We start from the raw sequence: 24,437 nt of genomic DNA on the forward strand, positions 1-24,437 counted from the left end.
CAAGTCAGTCCGAAAATTTTCTCCTGTGTCTCGCCAGCTGGTTGGTACCTTTACCTAAAATAGAGGCATCATCTTATCTGCAAAGTTAATTTCTTCCTCATTACTTCACTCTGTTGGTGGTCCAATATTTTCCTATTGACTTAGGCTTGCAATCTTGTAACCTGGTAGGCACTTAACATTTGTTACAGTTGGTAACATTTTTGTTTTGGTTCTTGGTTTAACTATTGTAAAAAGTCTAAAAAGGTGTCTTGTTTCCTTAAGATTTTCACAGAAAAGTGGCTACACTAAGGTCTCCTTTTTTGTCAACTGCAGAGAATTAAGTTTACAGTAAACTTTAAAAAATCTTAAGACAGAACTAGGTGGCCCGTGAGCTTCCAGAGCGAACTCTATGCTCCTTATCCAGAAGAACTATAATTCCCGTCGTGCATTGCTGCCTTCTCAGCCTACAACTGAGCGCCTCATTTCCGCCTGCATTGGCGGTGGATTATGGGTTTTGTAGTTTGTGTTTCTTTTGTCGCTGTCTTGGGAAGGGAAAAGTGTGGCCGGATCGACGGCTCTGAATCTGGTATTACAAAACAATGTTTAAAATAAGTTAATACAATAACGCATCAGAGTCAGTTTAGCCTCAGGTTAGTATGTATTTCACGTTCCGCCTTCTTCCTACTGCGGGGCCCGGGAAAGGGAAGTGACGTGCTTCCGGTGTAATGGCGGCGCGGTGGAGCTCCAGGTAATTACCGAAGTCCGTAGACTCGCTGCAGGCAGCGAGTTGGAGTTGGGGTTCCAGGTTGCCAGGCCGGGTGGGAAATGAAGGGGGCCCAGGAGTAGGTGCGGGCTCGCTGGTACGGCCGTGGGCGGTTTTCGGGTGCGCTTGGGTCTCCCGCCGCGCGGTGGCCCGCGAGGTTGGACTGTGAGTGTCGGTCGGGCGGAAGAGCCCCAGCGAGTGGGAAGGGGACTGCGCGGTGGGATGGAGAGTGCCTGCGGGGACAGGGGAGGTTCCTGGAACTCACTCTCCGCGTTGGCTTTTACTGTGAAATCCAGCACCAGCGCGGGTACCCTTTCCTTTCGTGTGAGGTGTGTTTTGGGCGCGGATCACTTGGAGCCTCTCGAGTCCTTGGTTCGGGGCCGCAGGCCCCTTTCTTAGTGCCTGGGCCCCGAACCATAGGTGTGAGATTAATAAACCCTGGCTTATTAAAAAGCTGTGGAAGTTCTCCTCTAATTCCTCTTTCCGGCGAAGTATTTTTGTGACTGCTTCTTCAAAATATCATGAGTCGTTTCTTTTTCATCATTTACCACGTAGTTCTGAGGACTGTTCGTTCATTATTACGTGTGTTCTTCCTCTGTTATCCTTTATCCCTACATAAATTGTTTTTCAGTCGTTCCGTCGTGTCCTACTCTTTGCGACCCGATGGACTGCAGCACACCAGGCTGCCCTGTCCTTCACCATCTCCCGGAGTTTGTTCAGACTGGTGTCCATTGAGTCAGTGATGCCATCCAACCATCTCGTCCTCTCGTTCCCTTCTCCTGATTTCAATCTTTCCCAGCATTAGGGTCTTTTACATTGAGTCGTGTCTTCGCATCAGGTGGCCAAAATATTAGAGTTTCAGCTTCAAGGTCAGTCCTACCAATGAATATTCAGGACTGATTTCCTTTAGGATTGACTGGTTGGATCTCTCTGCTGTCCAAGGGATTCTCAAAAGTCTTCTCCAACACCACAGTTTAGAAACATCAATTCTTTGGCACTCAGCTTTCTTAATGGTCCAGTTCTCACATCCATACATGACTACTAGAAAAACCATAGCTTTGACTAGACTGACCTTTGTCACCAAAGTAATGTCTCTGCTTTAAATATGCAGTCTAGGTTTTTCATAGCTTTTTTTCTAAGAAGCAAGTATCTTTTAAGTTCATGGCTGCGGTCACCAGCTGCAGTCATTTTGGAGCCCCCCAAAATAAAATGTGTCAGTAGTTCCTTTGTTCTACCATCTATTTGCCATGAAGTGATGGGACTGGATGCCATGATCTGGTTTTTAAACGTTGAGTTTTAAGCCAACTTTTTTACTATTTCACTTTCATCAAGAGGCTCTTTAGTTCTTCACTTTCTGCCATGAGGGTGGTGTCATCTGCATATCTGAGGTTATTGATATTTCTCCCAGCAGTCTTGATTTCAGCTGTGTTTCATCCAGCCCTGCATTTAGCATGATGCACTCTGCATATAAGTTGAATAATCAGAGTGACAGTATATAGCCTTGAGATACTCCTTTCCCAATTTGGAACCAGTCTGTTGTTCCATGTCTGGTTCTAACTTGCTTCTTGACCTGCCTACAGATTACTCAGGAGGCAGGTAAGGTGGTCTGGTATTCCCATCTCGAAGAATTTTCCAATTTGTTGTGATCCACACTGTCAAAGGCTTTGGCATCGTCAGTAAAGCAGAAGTAGATGTTTATCTGGAACTCTCTTGCTTTATCTATCATCCAGCAATTTGATCTCTGGTTCCTCTACCTTTTCTAATCCAGCTTGAACATCTTGAAGTTCTCAGTTCATGTACTGTTGAAACCTGGCTTAGAGAATTTTGAGCATTATTTTGCTATCATGTGAGATGAGTGCAATTGTATGGTAGTTTGAGCATTTAAATAATGCTCAAAAGCGTTGCCTTTCTTCAGGATTGGAGTGAAAACTGACCTTTTCCAGTCCTGTGGCCACTGCCGAGTTTTCCAAATTTGTTGGCATATTGAATACAGCACTTTCACAGCATCATATTTAGGACTTGAAATAGCTCGGCTGGAATTCCATCACCTCCACTAGCTTTGTTTGTAGTGTTGCTTCCTAAGGACCACTTGACTTCACATTTCAGGATGTCTAGCTCTAGGTGAGTGATCACACCAACTCATAAATGGATCAGACAAGAGTTCAGTACTTTCACCTTGAAAGCTACCCTGTGAGTCCTTTCCTGAATTAGTTTATCAGGATAGGTTTATTCTAGACATGATGACAGGAGCCTCTGGTCTAGAATGTAGTGCTGTGTTTAGGGGCTACTTTATAAACATCTCTGTAGAGGCCACCCCCTCAAATTGTCTTTAAAATTTAGAATATGATTTACTAAGTGGCTCTATCATTTAATCATCAGCAAGCCCACCTTCAAAGCTGTACTGTGAGAGTTGAGAGAACATATCTGGCCCTTATACTTAAGTAAGGCAAGCTGATGAATGCTTTTTGGGGAGGGGGGAACAAAGTGGTATGAATGAAGGCATGCAACGTTCTCGGCAGTTAGACCTGTTTTAGTAACTTGAAGTCACTACACCTTGAGGGTCAGATTTCCTCTTGGATTGGAACTGGTAGCAAAGGAACTGATACTTTTTTCATCTCAATAGGGAAGGATATTAAAGCTACTCTCCAGGTTAACCGAGGGAGGGTGGTGGTGAAGACAGGTAAGGTTTGGCTCCTCATGGTACTGTCTTGATACTGTTGATGACAACAGCTTGGCCATTCCTAGAAGTACGGGTTGATATGTGGGACAAGACTGTTGTGGTATTCCATGGTAAAGAAGTTGTCAGATATCATTATAGGGAGTTCTTCATAGGAAGAATTAGGAACAATCATCAAAAGCTTACACACTGCCTTTTATCTTTGATTTTAGAATTGGAACCTATTAAGTAGCGTGCACTGTCGTAAGTTCTGGGTATATAGCAGTGACCAAGAATTTCAGGGATCCAGTGTTCTACGCGGTCTTTCATGCCTCTGAGTCCTTATACGTGCTGTCTCATTGCCTGAATGACCTACTTGTCCTTCACAATGCAGCTTCTAAACCGATTTCTTTCTTTGTTCCCCAGACCCACTTACTTGCCCTTCCATTTTTCTAGTAGTATTGTGTTTATAACATTGCTGTAGCACTTAGATCTCTCTGCTCTGCCTGATAATAGGAACTCTGTCTCAGCCCTCAGTGCCTTGTGTGCAGCTTAACATATGTCTCCCCTCACAAGATACAGACACTGCCTTTGACCCTCTATTCTTAACTTGCTTCCAGAGAATTGGGGGTAAAGTAAAAAGAAAAAGACCATGACCATCCTGCTTTTTCTCAACCGTTTACTTTCTCTAAGTGTTTTTCTGAACCACTTTTTAATATAAATATCAGTTCTTTTCATTCTGTTTTCCTGTTTCTCCCATAAAATTTTTTTTCAGTTATAAAAAACCTCGCAAAGGAGACTTTCCTCACAAATGCAAACTTTAAAGACAAAATGAAAAAAGTACTGTTCAGTGGGTGGTTAGAAGCACTGGAGATACTTCTTTGCCAGACAAGGTATATATTAAGTGGTGAGGGTTATGTAGGTTTTACATATAAGGTTTTTTGCCTCTTTGTTGTCGTTACAATGGGTATAAATTTAACTTAATCACAGATCAGTAAAACCCATACTGATAATATTTGTTCAGTGAATCAGGTGCTGGGATTAGTGAGGAAAGTTGAATTCTGCTGCTGGCCACTTGAGCTGTGAACCAAGTGAAGTGTAGGGAACTAGAAGGCAAGATGAGGTGGGCTTAACAGGGTTTGAGGTCAGGTGGTTAAAGGCCTAGCAGCAGTGGAGATGTCCCTTGTATGTGCTCGGTCGTGTCTGACAGTTTGTGACCCCCTGGACTGTAGTCCACCAGGCTCTTCTGTCCATGGAATTTCCAGGTAAGAATACTGGAGTGGGGTTGCCATTTCTGCTCTAGGAGTACCTTCTTGACCCAGGGATCAAACTCATATCTCTTGCGTCGCCTGTATTGGCAGGCGGATTCCTTACCACTGCACCACCTGGGAAGCCCCAGAGACATCCCTTAAGATTTATTTTTATTGAGTTAACAAGAAGAACTGCTACCAAAAACTCTTTTCTATTAAAGAATAATATAAGGAGACTGATGGTAGATACAGTAGGCATTGAGACAGAATTTTCATTTTAAAAATTTAGAAGGAAATTTCCAAAGTGTGAAATAATACAGTTATATTGTAGTGGGATGTGCTTTTAATTTAAGGCCTGGATTTCTCTCCAGGCAGCATTGCAGGTATTTACAGAATCCTTTTGCTCTGTGTGGGTAGAATGCAGTGGCGCCCTGTGTTTTTTAGCGGCAAGTTGGGAAAGTCCTTATAGTCTGGAGATAAAGAAGACCTATGAGAAATCTTATTAGAGAGGTCAAAACTATTTTGCCTTCTTCTAAAATGAAACTAGGGATTATCTTATAGGATCTTCCCTAAATGGAACCTTCCCCTTAATTTTTTCCTGTATACAATGGCAGAGAGAATGGGGGGGAGGTGGTGGGAAATGGGCAGATTTGATTCTGTCTCTTGTTAACTGAGAAAGTAGGATCAGTTAGATTTGATGACTGACACGGAATGAGGAAATTGTCACGTGGCTAGTTTTACAGGTAATGTTTTAGAGGAAGTGCTGGTTTGAGGAGAGGAGGAAATGAGTTCCAACTTGGGCGTCTAGTTCAGCGGGCTTTTGGTGCATCCACACGGAGGTTTCTATAGGCATTTGGAGATAAAGCTTTGGAACACTGTAGAAAAGATTGGATGAAGTAAAATCGTTCTTACGAATATTAGCCTAAGATGTGGAAGTGGAGATGGTCTTCCAGAGAGAATGTGGAGAAAGGAAAGTTAAGGACTATTCATTTGTTCATTTAACAAGTATTGAGAAACTTTTGGGATTATAATAATGAACAAAACAGACAAAATCCCTGAGCAAAGATTAAACTCTGTGGAATGGTAAAATGTTAGAGGGGTGGACAGAAGAAGAGACAAAAGCAAAACCAGTGAACTTGGTGTCTTTGGTGTAAGATGAGAAATGAGAACTTCAAGAATGTGGTTAGCAGTACCAAGTGCTAGACACAGTGTTATAGAAGAAGGAAGTGGCCCCTAGATTTAGCAACAAGAAAGTCATTAGGTAACCTTGATACATACTGTGGAATCCCAAGAGTGGAAACCAGACTGGTAAAAGGGGTTAATGGGAGATTAAGAATTAGAGGTGCTTTATGTGAACTCATCTACCAGAAAAAGCTTGGTTGTGTAGAGAAAGAGAATGGAATTAGAGAGGGGGCAGCATAAAGGGAATTTGCCCCATATATGTCATAATTATATTTAAATGAATCAGTAAATAAGTTCAACATATAGAATTTTTCTTTAAAACTAACTCATTTGGAAATCAATACTGTAAATCCAGAAGTAGCTGATAGAGATTTTGAAACAAAAATCAACAACTTCCTGCTCTCATAGAGCCTGCATTCTAGTGAAAAGGCTGGATCTTCCTATGTACCAGAAAAGACTTAAAAAAAGTTTAGGTAGCATATTCATATGATCATTATCATTTTAATTTCTTTGGTAACTTAAACACAGACTAATATGGATTGGCTTCATGGTGTGGGAAGTGAATGGGGGTTAACACTTTCTCTCAGTTTATAATGAGTGATTTTTGGTATGAATATTGGTCTTGGAAAAGGAAATGGCAGTCCCCTCCAGTATTTTTGCCTGGAGAATTCCATGGACAGAGGAGCCTGGGGGGCTACGTTCTGTGGTGTCGCAAAGAGTCAGACATGACGGAAGCGACTTAACACACAACACGCGTTGGTGTCACTGAGTTCTTAAAAAATGACAAGACTTTTAGATTTTGTCTTTTTTTTTTTACTCATCTGAGTCTCACTGTCTTAAGAAGTCCGCATATTGGTGCTGTCTTCCCTACACAGAGTCAAAGACCAGTCAGAAGTGTTTATGTTGTTTATTCCTCATTGCTTAAAAACCCAAACAATATCTAATACTATCTGCACAGCTTCTAAGCCTGTCACTTCTACGTGGTAACCTTCCGTCATTCAGACGGTTATGCGTCCAAGCACACACCTGGTGTACTGCAGTGTACCAGAAAGCAGGCAGGGAGGACAGATCTGCATTTCTGCGTTTGTATTGATAATTCTGATTTGACAGTCAGAATTTGTTCAGATTTCTACAGAGAGAATACAGTGCAGATACATTTATTAAGTAATCCCCCTTTTGGGATCCCAGGGCAACATCATCTACTCAAATACATGTAATATTTCTATAGTACATCATGTGAAGAGTCACGTAAAGTCTCGAGTTAGTGCATGTCAAATTTTGCTGTCAAATGAGTTTACCAAAAATCTGAATTTTTAGGACATTTCGGATTTCAGAATAGCAGGTAAGGGACTGTCACTCTTGTGACTTTTCTTGCAAAGTTTTGACCCTGTTATTTTCTTGGTATTATGAACCTGTGCTGAAATCGAATTACAGTATCAAATATTTTTCTTATGTGGCATATCATGGGGCAAATTTCTTGCTAATATGTATGTTTTCCAAAAAATAGCAAGAAAAAAATAAGGAAGCAGTTTTCTTAAACAATTTTTTTTTCCCTCTAGTACAAATAGGGAAAGGCCGTGGCAATCTTGTCATTCATGCTTAAGAACTGTGGCCAATCCGTTATTCCTATCTGTTCCCTGAAAAGGAAAATGAGTATTTGGAAGGGTCATCGGTTTGTGTCCTATTTGGAAATTTTTCCAAGGATTCCATCAACGCCACCTTTCCATTACATTTTTGTATTAAGAACAGATTTGCACTAGCTTTTAATTTGAATGCTATTTACTATTCCATTTTCTTATTTTGTTTTATGTTTTAAACTCTCTTATAATGTTTGGAGTTTGCCATGCTTACTGTTACTCTGTAGAATGCAGAAGAGCAAACTAAAGGAAATCGACTTTCTTTTAACAATTTTATGATAGTATATTTCCACAAGTTCCTCGAACATGGGTTGAAGATACCTAAGGGACAGTAGTAGATGTTTTATTTTGAAATAATTGAGAACGTAATCCATTAATTAATTGAATATTTTCCTGTTTTTTGAACTTTTGAGATAATTGCAGAATGTATAATTTTATAGTTTCCAGTTACTAAAGCAGTCTTCTTACAAATCTTATTAAGTATTTTGCTTTCTGATGCTTGCTGAAACAACATCTTCTTATTATAAAATACTCTCCTTGCTCAGGAGAGCAGGTGTGGTTTTGCTGAGTGACTTACTTGTGACAAGGAGAGAGAAATTTAATAATTCATCATGAAACCCACACAGTGATGCTAAGAAGAGCAGTGAGAGCTATAAACTTTAGATAAATTACTCTCATTGCAGGAATTTCCAATTAGTCTACGTATCAAGCATGCATATATTGAACTCTCAGAATTTCCCTGCAGGCATATTCTGTATAAATCTGGACGATGATAGTACTTTATGCATATTTTGTTAGAACTGGGATAGCAGTTTATAGTAGTATCAATTTCACTCTTATGTTTTGGGACATAGAAATGTAACAGATTGTACTTGATTGCCAGAAAAGTATTTGGTGATGACGGTTGAAGGGTAGAAAGGTGAAAGATGACACTGATCAGAAAGAAAACTCAGTAAACTTAAATGGGTGAGATAATTTCAAATTAAAGGCATTAAAAATTGCCAGGTGTGTGTGAGTGTAGGATGAGAAGAGAAACCAGGTTTTGTGTGTGTGTGTGTGTGTGTGTGTATGTATGTGTGTCGGATGAGAAGAGAAACCAGGTTTTATACCCTAGAGGGATCGTCAAGGAAAATACTAGATATTGCACAATGGTCAAGTGATTTATTTGCTCATATTGTACCTGGTCACAGTGAATTCTTGGTATGCAAATTAAATAAAGGGATCCTTAACATTATTATTCATGTTAAAAAAAAAAAGTAGGGCCTCATTATATTAACATCAAAACCTTTACTATCTGGAACTTTGAATGGATCAGTTTAGGAAAATTTTATGCATAGTATATATAGATTGTGTCTTTTTACATTTTATAGTTTACCAATTTGGCATCAGCTTACTAATGTTGCTATTTTCCTTGGGATGCAGTATCAGATGGTTTGGCATCAGATAAACTTTCTTGAATTTTAGCTCTGTCACTTACTAGCAGTGATTTATTTGTACACATCGCTTCAACTCTGTGTACCTCAGTTTTCCCATTGAAAAATAAGGTTTAAAAAAGTCATGAAAGCAGGGTAACCATGAAGGTTGAATAAGAATATAGAAATGAAGTACCTGGTATAGTGTCTTTGTGACTATAACAGTTTTATATATTTGTTGTTGCTGCTATTGTTATCTGACTCTAAATTAGATGTTTCTGACTTCTGACACAGGAAATGTGTGTAATTAGTTCATCTCATATATCTCAGAAACATCATTGTAATGTGCTGTAGAATTGTTAGTGTAGATGGCAAATTAGTGTGTTGTGGAGCTACTATACACATTGGCATTCTTCCCTTTGGCTGGTTCTGCACAGCATTGGGCAAGCTGTGTTCACTGTTGTATCATTCCTGTCAGCCAAGGGTCACTAACCATCACATTATTTTAAAATGACTTACCTCTTTGGAAAACATGTTTTACAGTTGAGAAAAATGCTTTCTGAATGTTTATAAATGATTGGTACTAGAGTTTAGACTATCTCCTTTATTATCAGTTTGGGCACACTATATAGGTAAAGGCTCTATAGGTATACAGTATACACTATATAGGTATATGGAGGAGGAAATGGCACCCCACTCCAGTACCTTTGCCTGGAAAATCCCATGGCGGAGGAGCCCGGTAGGCTACATACAGTCCATGGGGTCGCAAAGAGTCGGACGATAGAGGTAAAGGCTGATTTTGAAATACATTTTATTTTAGGTACATGCTAAGGTAAGTTCTCTTGGGTTGAAAATACGTTTATCTGTATGGATTTAAGTATTTCTGAAAGTCCAGATCCCACCCTGTTCTCATTCTTCTACCCAGAAAACCATGATGTGCATATAATACTTTTCAGCAAGTTCATACTATTAAACTGGACTAGAAAATGTGCTCTTCCATTATTTTGTCCCCCATTAAGGGAAGAGACCTCCAGTCTGCCTCCTTTATTTGGAAGGAAGACTGCATAGAGGATATTGGTCAACTGAGTTAGTGCTCATTTCAAGTTAGCATGGATCCTACTATATAAACACACCCCATTATAGAGTAGGGCAAATTGTTCAACTTTGGATCTAAACACAGTCCACATATTACATGTGTTAAGTCTGTTAAGCCTCTTATAACAGTTGTACCACCCATTTCTTTCTTTTTTTGTCCCCCATGTCATCGAATTGTTGAAGAAAGTGCTTCATTTGTCTTGTATGTTAAAAAGCCCATCAATAAAAAAATCCCCAATAATGTACTTACTGCTCACCAGGTATCTGGTCTTGGCAGGCATTTGTACACAAGAGAGAATTTGTAAACTAAAGAGTTGGTGGAACAGTAAGTGGGAGTATCTTAAGAACACATGAGTGCATGCCCGCATCATTCTGTATGGGTCAGATGGGACTGAACAGAATTGACCTCAGATAATCCATGTTCCATATGATGACTTCAGTTCAGTTGAGTCACTCAGTCATGTCCAACTCATTGTGACCCCATGGGCTGCAGCTTGTTTTTCTCTTTTGCAAATTAGTGGAAATCCATTCTAAAAGTTGTGGTTTCTGTGTCGGTGTCAATTCTTGGCTGTCAGCAGGGTTTTTTTTTTTTTCCATTTTATCAGTACCCCTTCTGGTTACTCAGTCTAAGCTAAAGGATAGATCATTTATCTTCTGGAGATGTGATCAATCACTATCTGCACTGTTGTTCAGTGGCCCAGGATTGTATATGAAGTTTGTGATGGTAATAATACTTCTAATGCTAGGCTTTTCTTGTTGTTTATGTAAAATGATTATTTGTCATCATAGCAGACTGTGGGGATCACACATTGATGATTAAAACATAGACACACTCTACAGTGAAGATTATTATATTCCTTATTTCTCATAATCTGAATCTGTCATGGAAATAACCAAATGACTTTTCCCATAATTGGTTATGAGTTGTTGTTTTTTTCTTTTTTAACTTTTGACAGTATCTGAAGAATTAATTAGTATCATATCTTCAGTTCAGTTTAGTCTTTCAGTTGTGTCCAACTCTTTGTGACCCCATGAACTGCAGCATGCCAAGCCTCCCTGTCCATCACCAACTCCAGGAGTTTGCTCAAACTCACATCCATTGAGTCAGTGATGCCATCCAACCATCTCATCCTCTGTCGTCCCCTTCTCCTCCTGCCCTCAATCTTTCCCAACATCAGGGTCTTTTCAAATAAATCAGTTGTTCACATCAAGTGGCCAAAGTATTGGAGTTTCAGCTTCAACATCAGTTATTCCAATGAACACTCAGGACTGATTTTCTTTAGTATGAACTGGTTGGATCTCCTTGCAGTTCAAGGGACTCTCAAGTCTTCTCCAACATCATAGTTCAAAAGCCTCAATTCTTTGGTGCTCAGCTTTCTTTATAGTCCAACTCTCACATCCTTACATGACTACTGGAAAAACCATAGCCTTGACTAGACGGATCTTTGTTGGCAAAGTCATGTCTCTGCTTTTTAATATTCTGTCTAGGTTGGTCATAGCTTTTCTTCCAAGGAGGAAGTGTCTTTTAATTCCATGGCTGCAATCACCATCTGCAGTGACTTTAGAGCCACCAAAAATAAAGTCAACCACTGTTTCCACTGTTTTCCCATATATTTGCCATGAAGTGATAGGACTGGAAGCCATGATCTTAGTTTTCTGAACGTTGAATTTTAAGCCAACTTTTCCACTCTCGTCTTTCAGTTTCATCAAGAGGTTCTTTAGTTCTTGACTTTCTGCCATACAGGGGATGTTATCTGCATATCTGAGGTTACTGATATTTTTCCCAGCAATCTTGATTCCAGCTTGTGCTTCTTCCAGCCCAGCGTTTCTCATGATGTGCTCTGCATATCAGTTAAATAAGCAGCGTGACAATACACAGCCTTGATGTACTCCTTTCCTATTTGGAACCAGTCTGTTGTTCCATGTCCAGTTCAAACTGTTGCTTCCAGACTTTCATACAGATTTCTCAAGAGGCAGGTCAGGTGTCTGGTATTCCCATCTCTCTCAGGATTTTCCACAGTGTGTTGTCATCCACACAGTCAAAGGCTTTGGCATAGTCAATAAAGCAGAAACAGATGTTTCTCTGGAACTGTCTTGCTTTTTCCATGATCCGGCGGATGTTGGCAATTTGATCTTGGGTTCCTCTGGCTTTTCTAAAACCAGCTTGAACATCTGGAAGTTCATGACTCATGTATTATTGAAGCCTGGCTTGGAGAAATTTGCATTTCGTATCTGGAGACTGTCAAAACAAGGATTCAGAATGCCTTGACTAAAAGCCTCTAGTGTCTACTAATCGTTTAGAATTGTGTTGTATAGTATGGTAACAAGTAGCCACATGTAGCTATTAATGTTTAAATATAAACTTAATTAAAATCATATAAAATAAATTTTCTCATTTCCACTAGGTATATTTGAAGTTCTCAGTAGCCACATGTGGCCAGTGACTATTGTATTGGTATAGTGGCTACTGACAGTACAGAAAAAGAACCTTTCCACTAGTGCAGAAAGTTCTTTTGTATAGTGCTGATTTAGAAGTGTCAGCTAGCAGAGAGGGGAAAAAAAAATAAGAGGATCAAGGACAAAAATAATGCAAATGAGTCTGTGGCAGTGACTGGTGTCTAGCGTCTGTTGAAGGAGGGCCTTGTTCTGTCTTCTGTGTTTTCCCCTTCTGGATCAGAGAAGTCCTGAAAATGAGTCACAGGTGATTGATGGCAGCAGTATCCACCAGCATATTCCCTGCAAAAAGTAAAGAGTACCAGGCAGAGTCTTTTACTTAGATTAGATTCTTTTGAGGTTCATTTTGGACAATTCAGTTCTTGAGCCTAGTTCACAGAGGGAGTCTTGGTGAATGTAAGGAAGGGGCAGAAGCTCCTATGGACAACAAGTGACTCAGTTAATCCGTGGTGCCAGCGGGGTGTGTTTGTGCGTGCGTGCTCAGTCGTACCCCGTGGACTGTCATTCTCCAGGCTCCTCTGTCCATGGAATTTTCCAGGCAAGAGTACTGGAGTGGGTTGCCATTTCCTACTCCAGGGGATCTTCCTGACCTAGCGATCCAATTCATGTCTCTTGTGTCTCCCACATTGGCAGGCAGATTCTTTACCACTGTGCCACCGGGGAAGCCCCAATTAATTTGTATAACAGCATTATTAAAATAGAAGAGAATGGAATCCTCTATTGAGGTATTGTATAGTATCATCCCGGGAGTAGGGACAAATTATGAATAGTAAGGACATTAACAGTTCTCTAGGCTTTTAATTTTTACATTAAATATGTTCCAGATCTCACAGTTAATAGGATATTTAAGTCTACGGGCAAGAAAATTTTTACTGTTTATGCCAGTCTATGTATATGCATTTTTTAACTTGAAAAGTACATAATCATTGAAACAATTACTGTTATCAGATACATATCTAGTTTACATAGGAAGACTGAATTCTGATGCAGGTTTTTTCTTTTCTTGCCCTATCAATTTTTCATGTTTTATTTTCATTTTAAGGATAATAAAAGTATTTCATGAACATATTTTGTCATCTGCATGACTCCAGTTCAGTGCTTAAATTTGTGTTTGTGATCATGTTATAGCAGATACATGCATGCTAAAGTCATTTCAGTCATGTCCGACTCTGCGATGCTATGGACTGCAGCCTGTCAGGCTCCTCTGTCCATGGGATTCTGAATACTGGAGTGGGTTGATCTTCCTGACTCATGGATCGAACCCCCCATCTCTTATATCTCCTGAATTGGCAGCAAGTTCTTTACCAAAAGCACCACCTGGGAAGCCCATTATAGTAAATACTGTTACTTTAATTATCATGGCTGATGTCCTAAGCTCCAAAAAGCCTGTGCTCTGGCTATCAGTGCATTATGAGTAAGAATTTTCTCCCTATAATTGTGCCCAGAATTTCTCAGATTTAAAAAGCACTGATACTGCTTTTTGTTTTTTACATACATGTATGTGCTTTTTATCAGTGAGTTAAGGATTAATATTTGAAATTTATGTTTCCCTTTTCAAATGGTTTATGTCCTAAATTCTTCACTACAAAGTAGATAAGCTGTGGAGTCTTGTATTTGACTCATGATTTAAGACAAATTGATAACCAGTTTCTCCTCCAGAATTGGAAAGCTGAGAAATCTTGAGGAAGAGTTGTATATTGGAATTACCTTGGGGATGCCTTTGTAAAACCAGTGTGCCTAGGTATCCCGCCCCCACCCCACCTCCACCCCTGTATACAGATCTTCTAAGTAAGTAAGGTGGGTCCCAATATATGTACAAGTAATTCTCCAGCCATGCAGGTTTTCATATTCCACTTTTTTTTTTGTTAACATAGTAACTTTGGGATCTTGTTTTACAGTATTAAGTAATAATCTGAAGTGACATGTGTAAAAACAACCCATCCAGCCACTTTGCTTTATTAGTAGCTGAGTGCTTTGCTTATCATTATAGATTTACTTTTTGTAAATAAATTAACTTTACTTTTTATAAGTTAATCTATAAATAAATTCATAAGTAAGCTTCATGTGTTAGGATTGTTCGTTGCTATCTACCCAGTTCTTAGAAGGATGCCTGGCAAAATACAAGTACAATAAATGTTTGTTGTTATTGAATAAATGTATGTATAAATAATACTGGATGATAAGGATATACTAGGATATAATGATGTAGAGGTTAAAAAAAAATACCATTACCTTTGGGCAAAAGTTTGTTGAATAAAATTTTTTGAGTTTTATACCTCTATACATTTATAGCCGTAAAAACAGAATCTTTGAAAAGAATCGTGATTTGTGTATGGCAAATACACATTGTGTAAGTCATTTTGAGGAGGCAAGTGGGACCTAAAATCCAGCCAAGACTAGGTTATAATACCTTCAGGGCTGTATCACCTGAGGTGAGGGAGGAGTAGCTTCTGTTTTTTAATTAGAAATGTTTGTTCATTAATACTTGACATAATTCATAGAGTTAGTTAAGTTTGCCATCTTATTTTTTTCTTTTTGTCCTCTGTTTTTTGTTCTGTTCCTTCTCTCCTGCATTTATAAATTATTTTTTTAATTCGATTTTAATTTATCTGTAGACATTTTAGTTATATTTATTTGCATTTTTTTGTCATTTCTTTAGAGAATATCATGTCTGTCCTTAACTTTTCACAGGCTTCTTAGAGTTCATATTGTACTGCCTCAGAAAAAAATCAGAAACCTTGCCTCATGTAGGTCCATTTTAGTCCACATATATCTGCATACATACACTCAGTCGCTCAGTCGTGTCCGACTCTTTGCGACTCTGGACTGCAGCACTCCAGGCCTCCCTGTCCATCACCAACTCCAGGAGTTTACTCAAACTCATGTCCATTAAGTCTGTGATGCCATCCAACCATCTCATCCTCTGTCATCCCCTTCTCCTCCCGCCTTCAGTCTTTCCCAGCATCAGGGTCTTTTCAAATGAGTCAGTTCTTTGCATCAGGTGGCCAAAGTATTGGAGTTTCAACTTCAGCATCAGTCCTTCCAATGAATATTCAGGACTGATTTCCTTTACGATGGACTGGTTGGATCTCCTTGCTGTCCAAGGGACTCTTAAGAGTCTTCTCCAACACAGTTTCTGCTTTAAACAGATCTGTGTATTTTAGATAAAGGAAAAAGTAGTCTTTTATGTTTCTTGAGAGAGTTACCATTTCCAGTGTTATGCTTTCCCTTTTGAAAAGCCATACTTCTATCTGGTATTATTTCCCTTAGCATTCCTTGCAGTGCAGGTCTGCTGGTGATGCATTCTCTTAGTGTCTCTTAGTTGTTTTTGTTTGCTTTGTTCAGTCAGAAAAAATCCTTTATTTCATCTTCATTCTTAAGATTATTTTTGCTGAAAGTTAACAGTTTCTTAATCTTTCAGCACTTTAAAGATTATTCTGCTGTCTTTTGGTCTCCTTAGTTTCTAAAGAAAAGTCAGAAATAATTTGAATTATTCCCCATATATAATGTGTTCTTTTTTCTTCTTGCTGCTCTCAGGATTTTCTCTTTATCTTTAGTTTTCAGCAGTTTGATTACAACTACTATATATAACTATTTGTGTAAATGTGGTTTTCTTAATCCTGTTGGGGAGTGCTCAAGCTTCTTGAATCTGTAAATTTGTGTCTTTCATCAAATTTGGGGATATCTTGGCTGTTATTTCTTGAAATATTTCTTCTATCCCATTCTTTCTCTCTTTCCTTCTTGTACTTTAATTACACAATGCCCATTGATATTGTCCCACATATCCCTGATACAGTTCATTAAAATTTCTCTCTATTCTTTAGATTGGATAATTTCTAATGATTTTACATCAAACTCATTGGCTTTCCTTTATCTCCATTTTGCTCTTAAGTATGTCCAGTGAATTTTTTTGCTTCATGTATTTTTCAGTCCTTGGATTTCACTTTGGTTCATTTTTTGTTTTGGGTTTTTTTTTTTTTCCCTGAAATTTTCTATATTTTTATTCCTTACAAGCATGTTTTCCTTTTCACTTTTGACTATGCTTTGAAAACCTCTTATGCTAATTTCAGCATCTGGGTTGGTGTCTCAGTATTGGTTTTCTTTGATTGTCTTTTTTCTCAAGATTGGGCCACAGTTATCTGATAAGTTGTTTTTTAATTATATGGTGGACGTTTTACTATTCTCTTAAGACTTTGGATTCTGGTGTATTCCCCTGAGGAATGGGGACCCTTTAGGCGATTATTTGATAAGGCTTAAGTTGCAAATTCTATCTCTTGAACCCATCTGTCTCTTGAGTTGTTCACATCTCTGTTCAGTTCTGTGATCCTGAGCGGGACTCTGTTCAGTATGTGTGTGGGTTTAGTATGTGTATGGGTGCAGGTGTAGTCAGAAATTTGGGAGAGTATATTGAGCACATGGGACTTCCCTTCTCTGGCTTTCTCTGCTCTGGGAGTCCCTGAGCAATAATATGCTTTAGATTGCAGTTATACTTTGTAGATAGATACATTTGTGAAGAATCAGCTATATTTTGTTTTTACTAATCTAGATAGCATGATAACCATGGTAAAGGAGACTTTTCTTAGTGATTTATATACCTCCTCAACTGCATTGTGATGGCAACTCTGTATCACTGTACTTTATAGTGCCTAGATTATTTGTGTATGTGGTCCAGTGAAAAGAATACCTAGTCAGGTGTCCTTAAGCTAGGTTTCTAGTCTGCTGCTAGCTTGTTTTATAGCTTAGAACATTGTTATAACTTAGAACATTGAAATGACTTATCTGACAGTGTTCTTATCCTTAAAATGAAGGATTGGACGAGATAATCTGTATCATCCTTTCTCCAATTCAAATTAGATTTATTTAAAATTGTTTTCAGTTATTTTAGTGCTGAGCACAGTTTTTACTCTATATTCTCTACCTCTTTTAATGTTTTTTTCTATTTGACTTTTGTGATTTCATTACCTTACACCATACCATAAATTATAAACTGCTGCTGCTAAGTCACTTCAGTCGTATCCGACTCTGTGCGACCCCATAGATGGCAGCCCACCAGGCTCCCCCGTCCCTGGGATTCTCCAGGCGAGAACACTGGAGTGGGTTAAATTATAAACTATTGATATGCAATTCTTATAAAATACGTGAATGGCAGTTGTGTATGAACATAACTTTGAGTTCAACATTTTTCAAAAATTACCAAAATAATGACGTCATTATTTTACACACTTATTAGTGTTAACAAAGGCTTATTTTGGTATATTTTACAGGTGACATTTGCAGACAGAAAGGTAAACTGTCAAGGAATTCATCCTGTTTGGTATTTATTTGGGCCGGCTTAAGGAGTCTTTGACATATCAGATCAACTGGCAAAAGAAAATGAAAAGCAGTGTGGCACAAATAAAGGTAAGTGTTTGAAACTTATAATAAAGAACATAAATTTGTAGTCGTTCATCTGCCCTTTAAACAAAAATGCATTTCTGTAATTAAGACAGTAGAATCAGATGGTAGAGTTGTGTCGTACACACATTGAACTTAACACAATTCAACTCTAGATATTTGGCCAGATGGTCAAGTGGTTGGTTGAGAGAACATACAAGGGTGGAGGAGGGTGTGTGTGTGTGTGTGTGTGTGTGTGTGTGTGCATGTGTATGAGTGTGTGCATGTGTGTGTAAATCAAGAAAGTATATATGAGTGAGCATGTATGTATAAAAGAAAAATAACAAACAGCAGGAAATTCCGCCATTCTTCTTAAAGAGCATTATTTCCTGCATGAGTATAAAATGGAAGATGATTGTCTGCTTTCTCAGTTGGTCACAGTTTTTGCATGTCTGTCTACAAGTGAACCTCTTGTGAATATTGCAGATGCATAAATGGGCTACTTATTTTGTGCTGTAGTTTAGACATTATACATTCGTTTATTCACCAAATATTCACTGAATTCTTACTATGTCCCAGTGATTGTTTTGAGCACTTTTGGTAAAATGGTGAATAAAACAGGACTCCTTGGTCTTGTAGAGTTTGCATTCTAGTGGTGGAGAAGGCAAATAGATCATAAACTTAATATGTAAGTGGATTATATAGTGTTTTCACAGTGTTAAATGCTAGATTGTGCTATGGAGAAAAGAAATAGGGTAAGGTTGATCAGTAGCAATTGGATGATGCAGCTTTCAATAGGGAGGGCCCAGTGCAAGGGGGCTTTTGTGAGCACACATTTGAAGGAAATGAGGCAGTTAGCCCAGTAGATGTCTAGGAGAGGAGTGTGCTAGGCAAAGGGAACAGCAGAGGCAAAACTGACGAGTCCAGTGTGGCTCGAGCAGGTTCTGAGAATAGTAGAGGTAGTCAGAGTGGTCACAAGAACTGTAACTCCATCTGCTTCAGACCTGTTCCTCTGACTCTGAGTGGACTTTGTGGAAGAGCAAACCATTCTCCTTCCTTTTCGTTTCAGCTGCACAGATCTACTTGCCAATGTGTGTAGTTCATAGATCTACAAGCAGGCACATTACTTCCTGTATCTTGGAGTCAGTAAAGGGGAAGGTGGATTTTTATTTAATTATAAAGACAGACACTTCTCCTTTCCGCTCCTCCACCACCTCTGCACCCCTAAACCTACTTTAGTGTGAGATAGGAGCTCCTTAACAGCAGGCACTAGGTACCAGGCTTGAGGTGTCATAAATGCTTAACAAAATGAATTGGTATGCTTAGGGACCGAGACAGGCTCTGTGGCCATCTCTTCAAACTTCTTTTGAGTATGAGAAGACACTGTCCAGTCCTCCCTCCTAGGTAGACATCCAGCCTGTGCTTACGTATTTCCTTTGACAGGGCGTTCGCTGTCCCAGAAGCTGGCGCCATCTGTCAGTAGATACCTTCTTCATATTGCGTTCTGAATACTGCCTCTTTGGAACTTGTATTCATTGGTCCACTGACAGTTAAACACTTAATTGTGGGCCTAGTAGATGGCAGACTGTGGTAGGAGCTGGGGACCTAAGGAGAAAGGAGACCTTGTGCAGAACTGGCTCTTGACTGAGCCATGTTAGACAAGAGCACTCAGTTCAGTCTCTGCCTTTTACACAGAGCGAAAAGTGTTCAGTCTTTCTCAGAGTCCTCTTCCTGTTTCTCTCGACGGGGCCTCTCCACGTGCTCCTTTTGTCATCCACATGGATCTTCTGGGAAATGTCCCCAGCAAGCTGTTCACTGTTAGTGGCTCAACCCTCTTCAGCCAGTTCTCAGTTTCATTTGCCTTCGTCTCTCCATCTTGTTGGCCACTAGCTGGGTTGGGTCCATTCTTACCTCAGGTCCTCTTGATGTTCTGAGGCCTCATCTGTAAGGTTCAGGAGGCTTCAGCTGATGATTCCTTATTTTTCCATTGACTTTACGTAGCTTCCTTAGTTGGTTAGAGGCAAGTTCCCTAACTCTTCCAGCCTCTCCTCTCTTTTTGTTCTAAAGACTTGTTCCCTGAGCCTAAGGGATGTTCAGAGCCTCTGGACACAGGCTTCCTGCTCCTATCACCTCCTCGCACTGCTGTCTACATTGTAAGAGACTACAGGTGACTGCTCAGTGTACCGTATTTGCTTTGCTTAAAGAAAGATTTAGAGAATTTTTAAAGGTAATTTCAACAATATATTACCATCAACTACTGCTCTGACTTCGAATCCAACCTCTGTGATAAGGAAAAGAGGGAAATTCAGGTTCTTATTATTTGGATCAAACTTTTAACTTGTTCTTCACTAAGTAAAATGTTCTGAAACCCAGTTCAAGTTCCCCTTTACTCACTGTCACTCTTGGTACTGTGTACCCCAGTGCTTGGTCCTACTTAAGATCTCCTGTTAGCACTGACTATATGTGCCAGTCATTTGTTAACTTGATCGCATTTATGAAATCCTGAGTCACGACTTCAGTATTTTTGATTTCTCCCTCTTGCTCACAACAGATGTTGTGGAGATGTGTTAAAAATCATTAGCACAGAATTGAGGCCTTCTCCCTAATGTAATCAAAATAATTGTCATGTTTTGTAAAAGAAAAGTAGAGAATGCAGTTTTATTGTTTTCTTTCTCTCCCCACTCCTTCCCCTTCTCCTCCCTATTCTCTATCTGTCTCACATATAATCTGATGTTTTTAACTGTAGAAATCTTTATAATCATCTCTCCTCTAAGATCCTAATCGCCTTGAAGGTTTTTCCTATCTTTTGTATCCCCCAGAGTGTCTAGGCTGGAGGAACGGGTGTGTCTTATAAAAAATAAGTAAATACTGTGTTTGATGTTACCATGAATTGCATGAATCTTGTGCTCCATATTTGGTTTAGGATCTTGATGTCAAGTTTTATGGAAGCCTGTGTCATATTGAACAGTTGTTCACAACAGATGTTGTGCAGAACAATTCTACTTAATTATGCTGCCTGCCCAGTGAAAGAATTTTTAAAAGTTATAGATATTAGAAACCGGACTTTAAGATGTTTGCACTCAGTATAAAATATAGCCAGACTGACTACCTTAAATTATAAATTTTGATCACATGTTTATTCACCAGCACACATTAGTCTAATTAGTGTATATTACTCAAAAAATTCATGGAGAAGGCAGTGGCACCCCACTCCAGTACTCTTGCCTGGAAAATCCCATGGGCAGAGGAACCTGATAGGCTGCAAGTCCATGGGGTCGCTAAGAGTCGGACACAACTGAGCAACTTCACTTTCACTTTTCACTTTCTTGCATTGGAGAAGGAAATGGCAACCCACTCCAGTGTTCTTGCCTTGAAAGTCCCAGGGATGGGGGAGCCTGGTGGGCTGCCGTCTCTGGGGTCGCACAGTCGGACACAACTGAAATGACTTAGCAACAGCAGCAGCATTCAAAAAATTCAATACTTAAGGAGATTGTATTAGCAATTAATTTACTTGTGATAATAAACTCAAACTGTTGCTAATTAGTCATAGCGTAAGAGCGAGGCTGCCCTGGTGATTTGGACGGTAAAGAATCCACCTGCAATGCAGGAGACCCAGGTTCAGTCCCTGGGTCAGGAAGATCCGCTGGAGAAGGGAATGGCAACCAGTATTCTTGACTGGACAGAGAAGCTTGGCCACAGTCAGTGGGGTCAAAGAGTTGGGCGTGACTGAGGCACTGACAGCAGTAACATAAGACGACGTTGGAGCTTGTTTACATTTCTTTGCAGTATAATTTTCAATTTTTGAATGTATTTTTTTCCCATTAAGGAGGCAAGCATGTCAGTATGTGGAACAAATTACTCATTATTTGAGTTATTTTTTTCTTAGATTTCAAGATTAAGATTCTTTGAAAACATACTGTATTTCCTTTCAGTTAATTAAAGTCATTTTAATTCTTAAAAATAAGCTTGTCAATATGAACATTTTTATAGGTGGTTTAAAAATTTACCTGTTTATAAATATTTTGGCATCTTAAATGGATTTTTAAATTAGGATATGTTCTTAAACTGGATAATTCATAGCTCTCTCTCATTGTGACATGTATCTTCAGCCTCATATTACATTGAAGTTTCCTTTTTGTATGTTATTCTTCAAAGGATTTGGCTTAGGAGCTATATTTTACAAGTCATATTTTTTAAATCTTTACAGCCTACCATAGTGTCATACAGGCTGTATCAGACACTTAAATAATGTTTGCTGAAAACAAAATTGAATTTTCATAAATACGTTAGTCCGTTTCTTTTGTTTTGTCCAGATTTGGTAACCTGGACTAATGTTATGGTTTTCTTAAGCCAAAGGAGATAAGAACATAAGTGCAATGTTATAGAAGACTTGGGCATAACCACAGAAAACCTCCGTCCTTTGGTCGTGGTATTCGCCAGGAAAGGCCTTTATAAAAATGGTGTTCCATAAATTTAAATCTTATTGAAAGTAAAAGTGTTAGTAGCTCAGTGGTGTCTGACTCTTTGCGACCTGTGGACTGTAGCCTGCCAGGCTCCTCTGTCCATGGAATTCTCCAGACAAGAATACTGGAGTGGGTAGCCATTCCCTTCTTTAGGGGATTTTCCCAACCCAGGCATTGAACCTGGGTCTCCCACATTGCAGGCAGATTCTTTACTATTTTAATCTCATTACATAGGAATAAAATATTAGCTAAGTGACATCGAAAATTTAAGAATTATTTTCTTCTAGTAAACCTTGAGGGGTTTTTTTGTTGTTGTTGTTGTTTAAAGACAGTATTTGATCTATAGTAAACATAACTGCCACAGACATTTACCTGGGATGGCCTGAAAATTTTGTTTTATCTTATATACTATTTAGGTAGTATAAATTATTTTATGTTTAAAAACATATTTTGAATTAATTTTTAAAGCACTTCCAGTTTTCCAAGATACATGTGTCATTGTTTTTTTAACAGAATTTTAAAATTTCCCTTCCCCCTCTTTTTTTCCATTGAAAGCATTCTTCTGGTCATGACAGACGGGAAAATTATAACTCATATCAAAGGACCTCCTCTCCAGAAGACAGGTAAACAATTTTATGTGTTCTAAATACCATTTAAAATTTTATTGACAAGTTTAAGAAATTATTTAGCTCTTAGTTTTCTAATTTTAGGTTTACTAACTTTTTTTGATGGTTTTACAGGAAATATTACTTGAGTGGGGTTGAGAACAGATCATCCTTAAATGACTGTTCTAGGAATTTCTAGTAAATAATTCTAGATTTTTATGAAAATTTTTAGGTGAAGGAGAATAATTTTAATATGTCAAATACTGCATAGAAGTTTATAAAATGGAAAGTTTAGTTGAAATCACATTATTTTGAAGTGCTTTTACTGTTAATACTAATCCTTTATATTTACATGGCTCTTTATAGTTTTCAAATGTTTTTATATGTGTCTTACCATAACTGTGTTAAGTTCAAAGGGCCAGAAATGTTACCATTAATGTTCATCATGCCTTCATAGTATGACTTCAGTTATTTCACTTAGTAAGCTATAACCTTGAAAAAGAATTTATGAAAGGAGAAGCATCCTCTAGATTTTCCTCCAGTTGTCTGATCTCTTATTCCCTGTGTACTTTGTTCATATTCCATTCTGCTGTCTCAAAAAACCTTTGCTTTATACACAAGTTAATTACTGTGTTCTGCATCTACTTATTGTCTTTCATGGATCACCTCCTCCCTATATATATTTTTTAGAAGCTCTCTCTATAGACATATACACACATATGTGTGTATGCAAATAAATTGTAGATATGCATATGAAACATAGATTATGTTACTGTGTATATTTATCATGTGTGTATGTATTAACTTCTCTTAAGGTTCTCTGATTTTATTGACTTTTGAGATTCAAAAGGCAGATCTTATACTAACTATCCCCGTTTGCTGATCATTCAATCCATTCTCACAGATATCTAACAATATGACTTTAAGAATAGGAGCTGAAAAAAATAGCCTTTTGGAGTGGAATAACTGGATTTTATGGAGGCCAACCAGTGACACTGTTCAGTACTTTGATAGAATGAGCCAGCTAGACAGCAGGAGGACAGCTTTGTCCCCACTAAGCTGTATATGATATGCAAATATGTATCTTCTGCTAAGGACAGTATGCCCAGGATGTCAGGCTTGGTTAAGTGAATTCCAGGAGTTGTTTTTTTGCATACCAGTGGAAAGCTTTTATAATCATGACTAAGTGAATAGATGTCAACAAAATAATCTGTTTGTTAAGATCCACTTGATAGGACTTTGTACAGTCATAGAGTTACATCACCAATATATGACTTTTCTAAGTATAACATCATTGTTTTCAACTTGTAACTTTGGTTTTCTTATTTTATGTGTTAGATACATAGAACAAGAAAGATCTCCTCGGGATAGAGGTTACTTTGATTCCAGCAGGTCAGACTATGAGCGTTCAAGGAGAGAACGTTCTTATGATAGTAGCATGGAGTCACGGTTAGTATTGCATATTTTAACTATAGAAACATACTTGTTTAAATTTTCTTTATGCATAATAATAGTCACAGCTAGCATTAAGTGGATGTTTTTAGGTGCCAGGCTTTCTAATAAGGACT

At 38.6% G+C, this 24,437-nt stretch overlaps 1 protein-coding gene across 2 annotated transcripts in view; it reads left to right on the plus strand.

The window, feature by feature from the left end:
* The first annotated feature begins 518 nt into the window (after nt 1-518).
* CWC22 (CWC22 spliceosome associated protein homolog) overlaps nt 519-24,437 on the plus strand; it is a 62,422-nt gene continuing 38,503 nt past the window's right edge. The window contains exons 1-4 of one of the 2 annotated variants that reach the window (XM_061433937.1): nt 519-727; nt 17,693-17,828; nt 22,820-22,887; nt 24,208-24,318. In XM_061433937.1, coding sequence (XP_061289921.1) covers nt 17,802-17,828; nt 22,820-22,887; nt 24,208-24,318 — 206 coding nt within the window. In that variant the 5' untranslated portion in view covers nt 519-727; nt 17,693-17,801. Of the gene's footprint in view, nt 798-17,692; nt 17,829-22,819; nt 22,888-24,207; nt 24,319-24,437 lie in introns of both variants that reach the window. The other variant, XM_061433947.1, reaches the window with a different exon arrangement.

This window comes from Bos javanicus, chromosome 2, assembly GCF_032452875.1.
Source record: "Bos javanicus breed banteng chromosome 2, ARS-OSU_banteng_1.0, whole genome shotgun sequence".
NCBI lineage: Eukaryota > Metazoa > Chordata > Mammalia > Artiodactyla > Bovidae > Bos > Bos javanicus.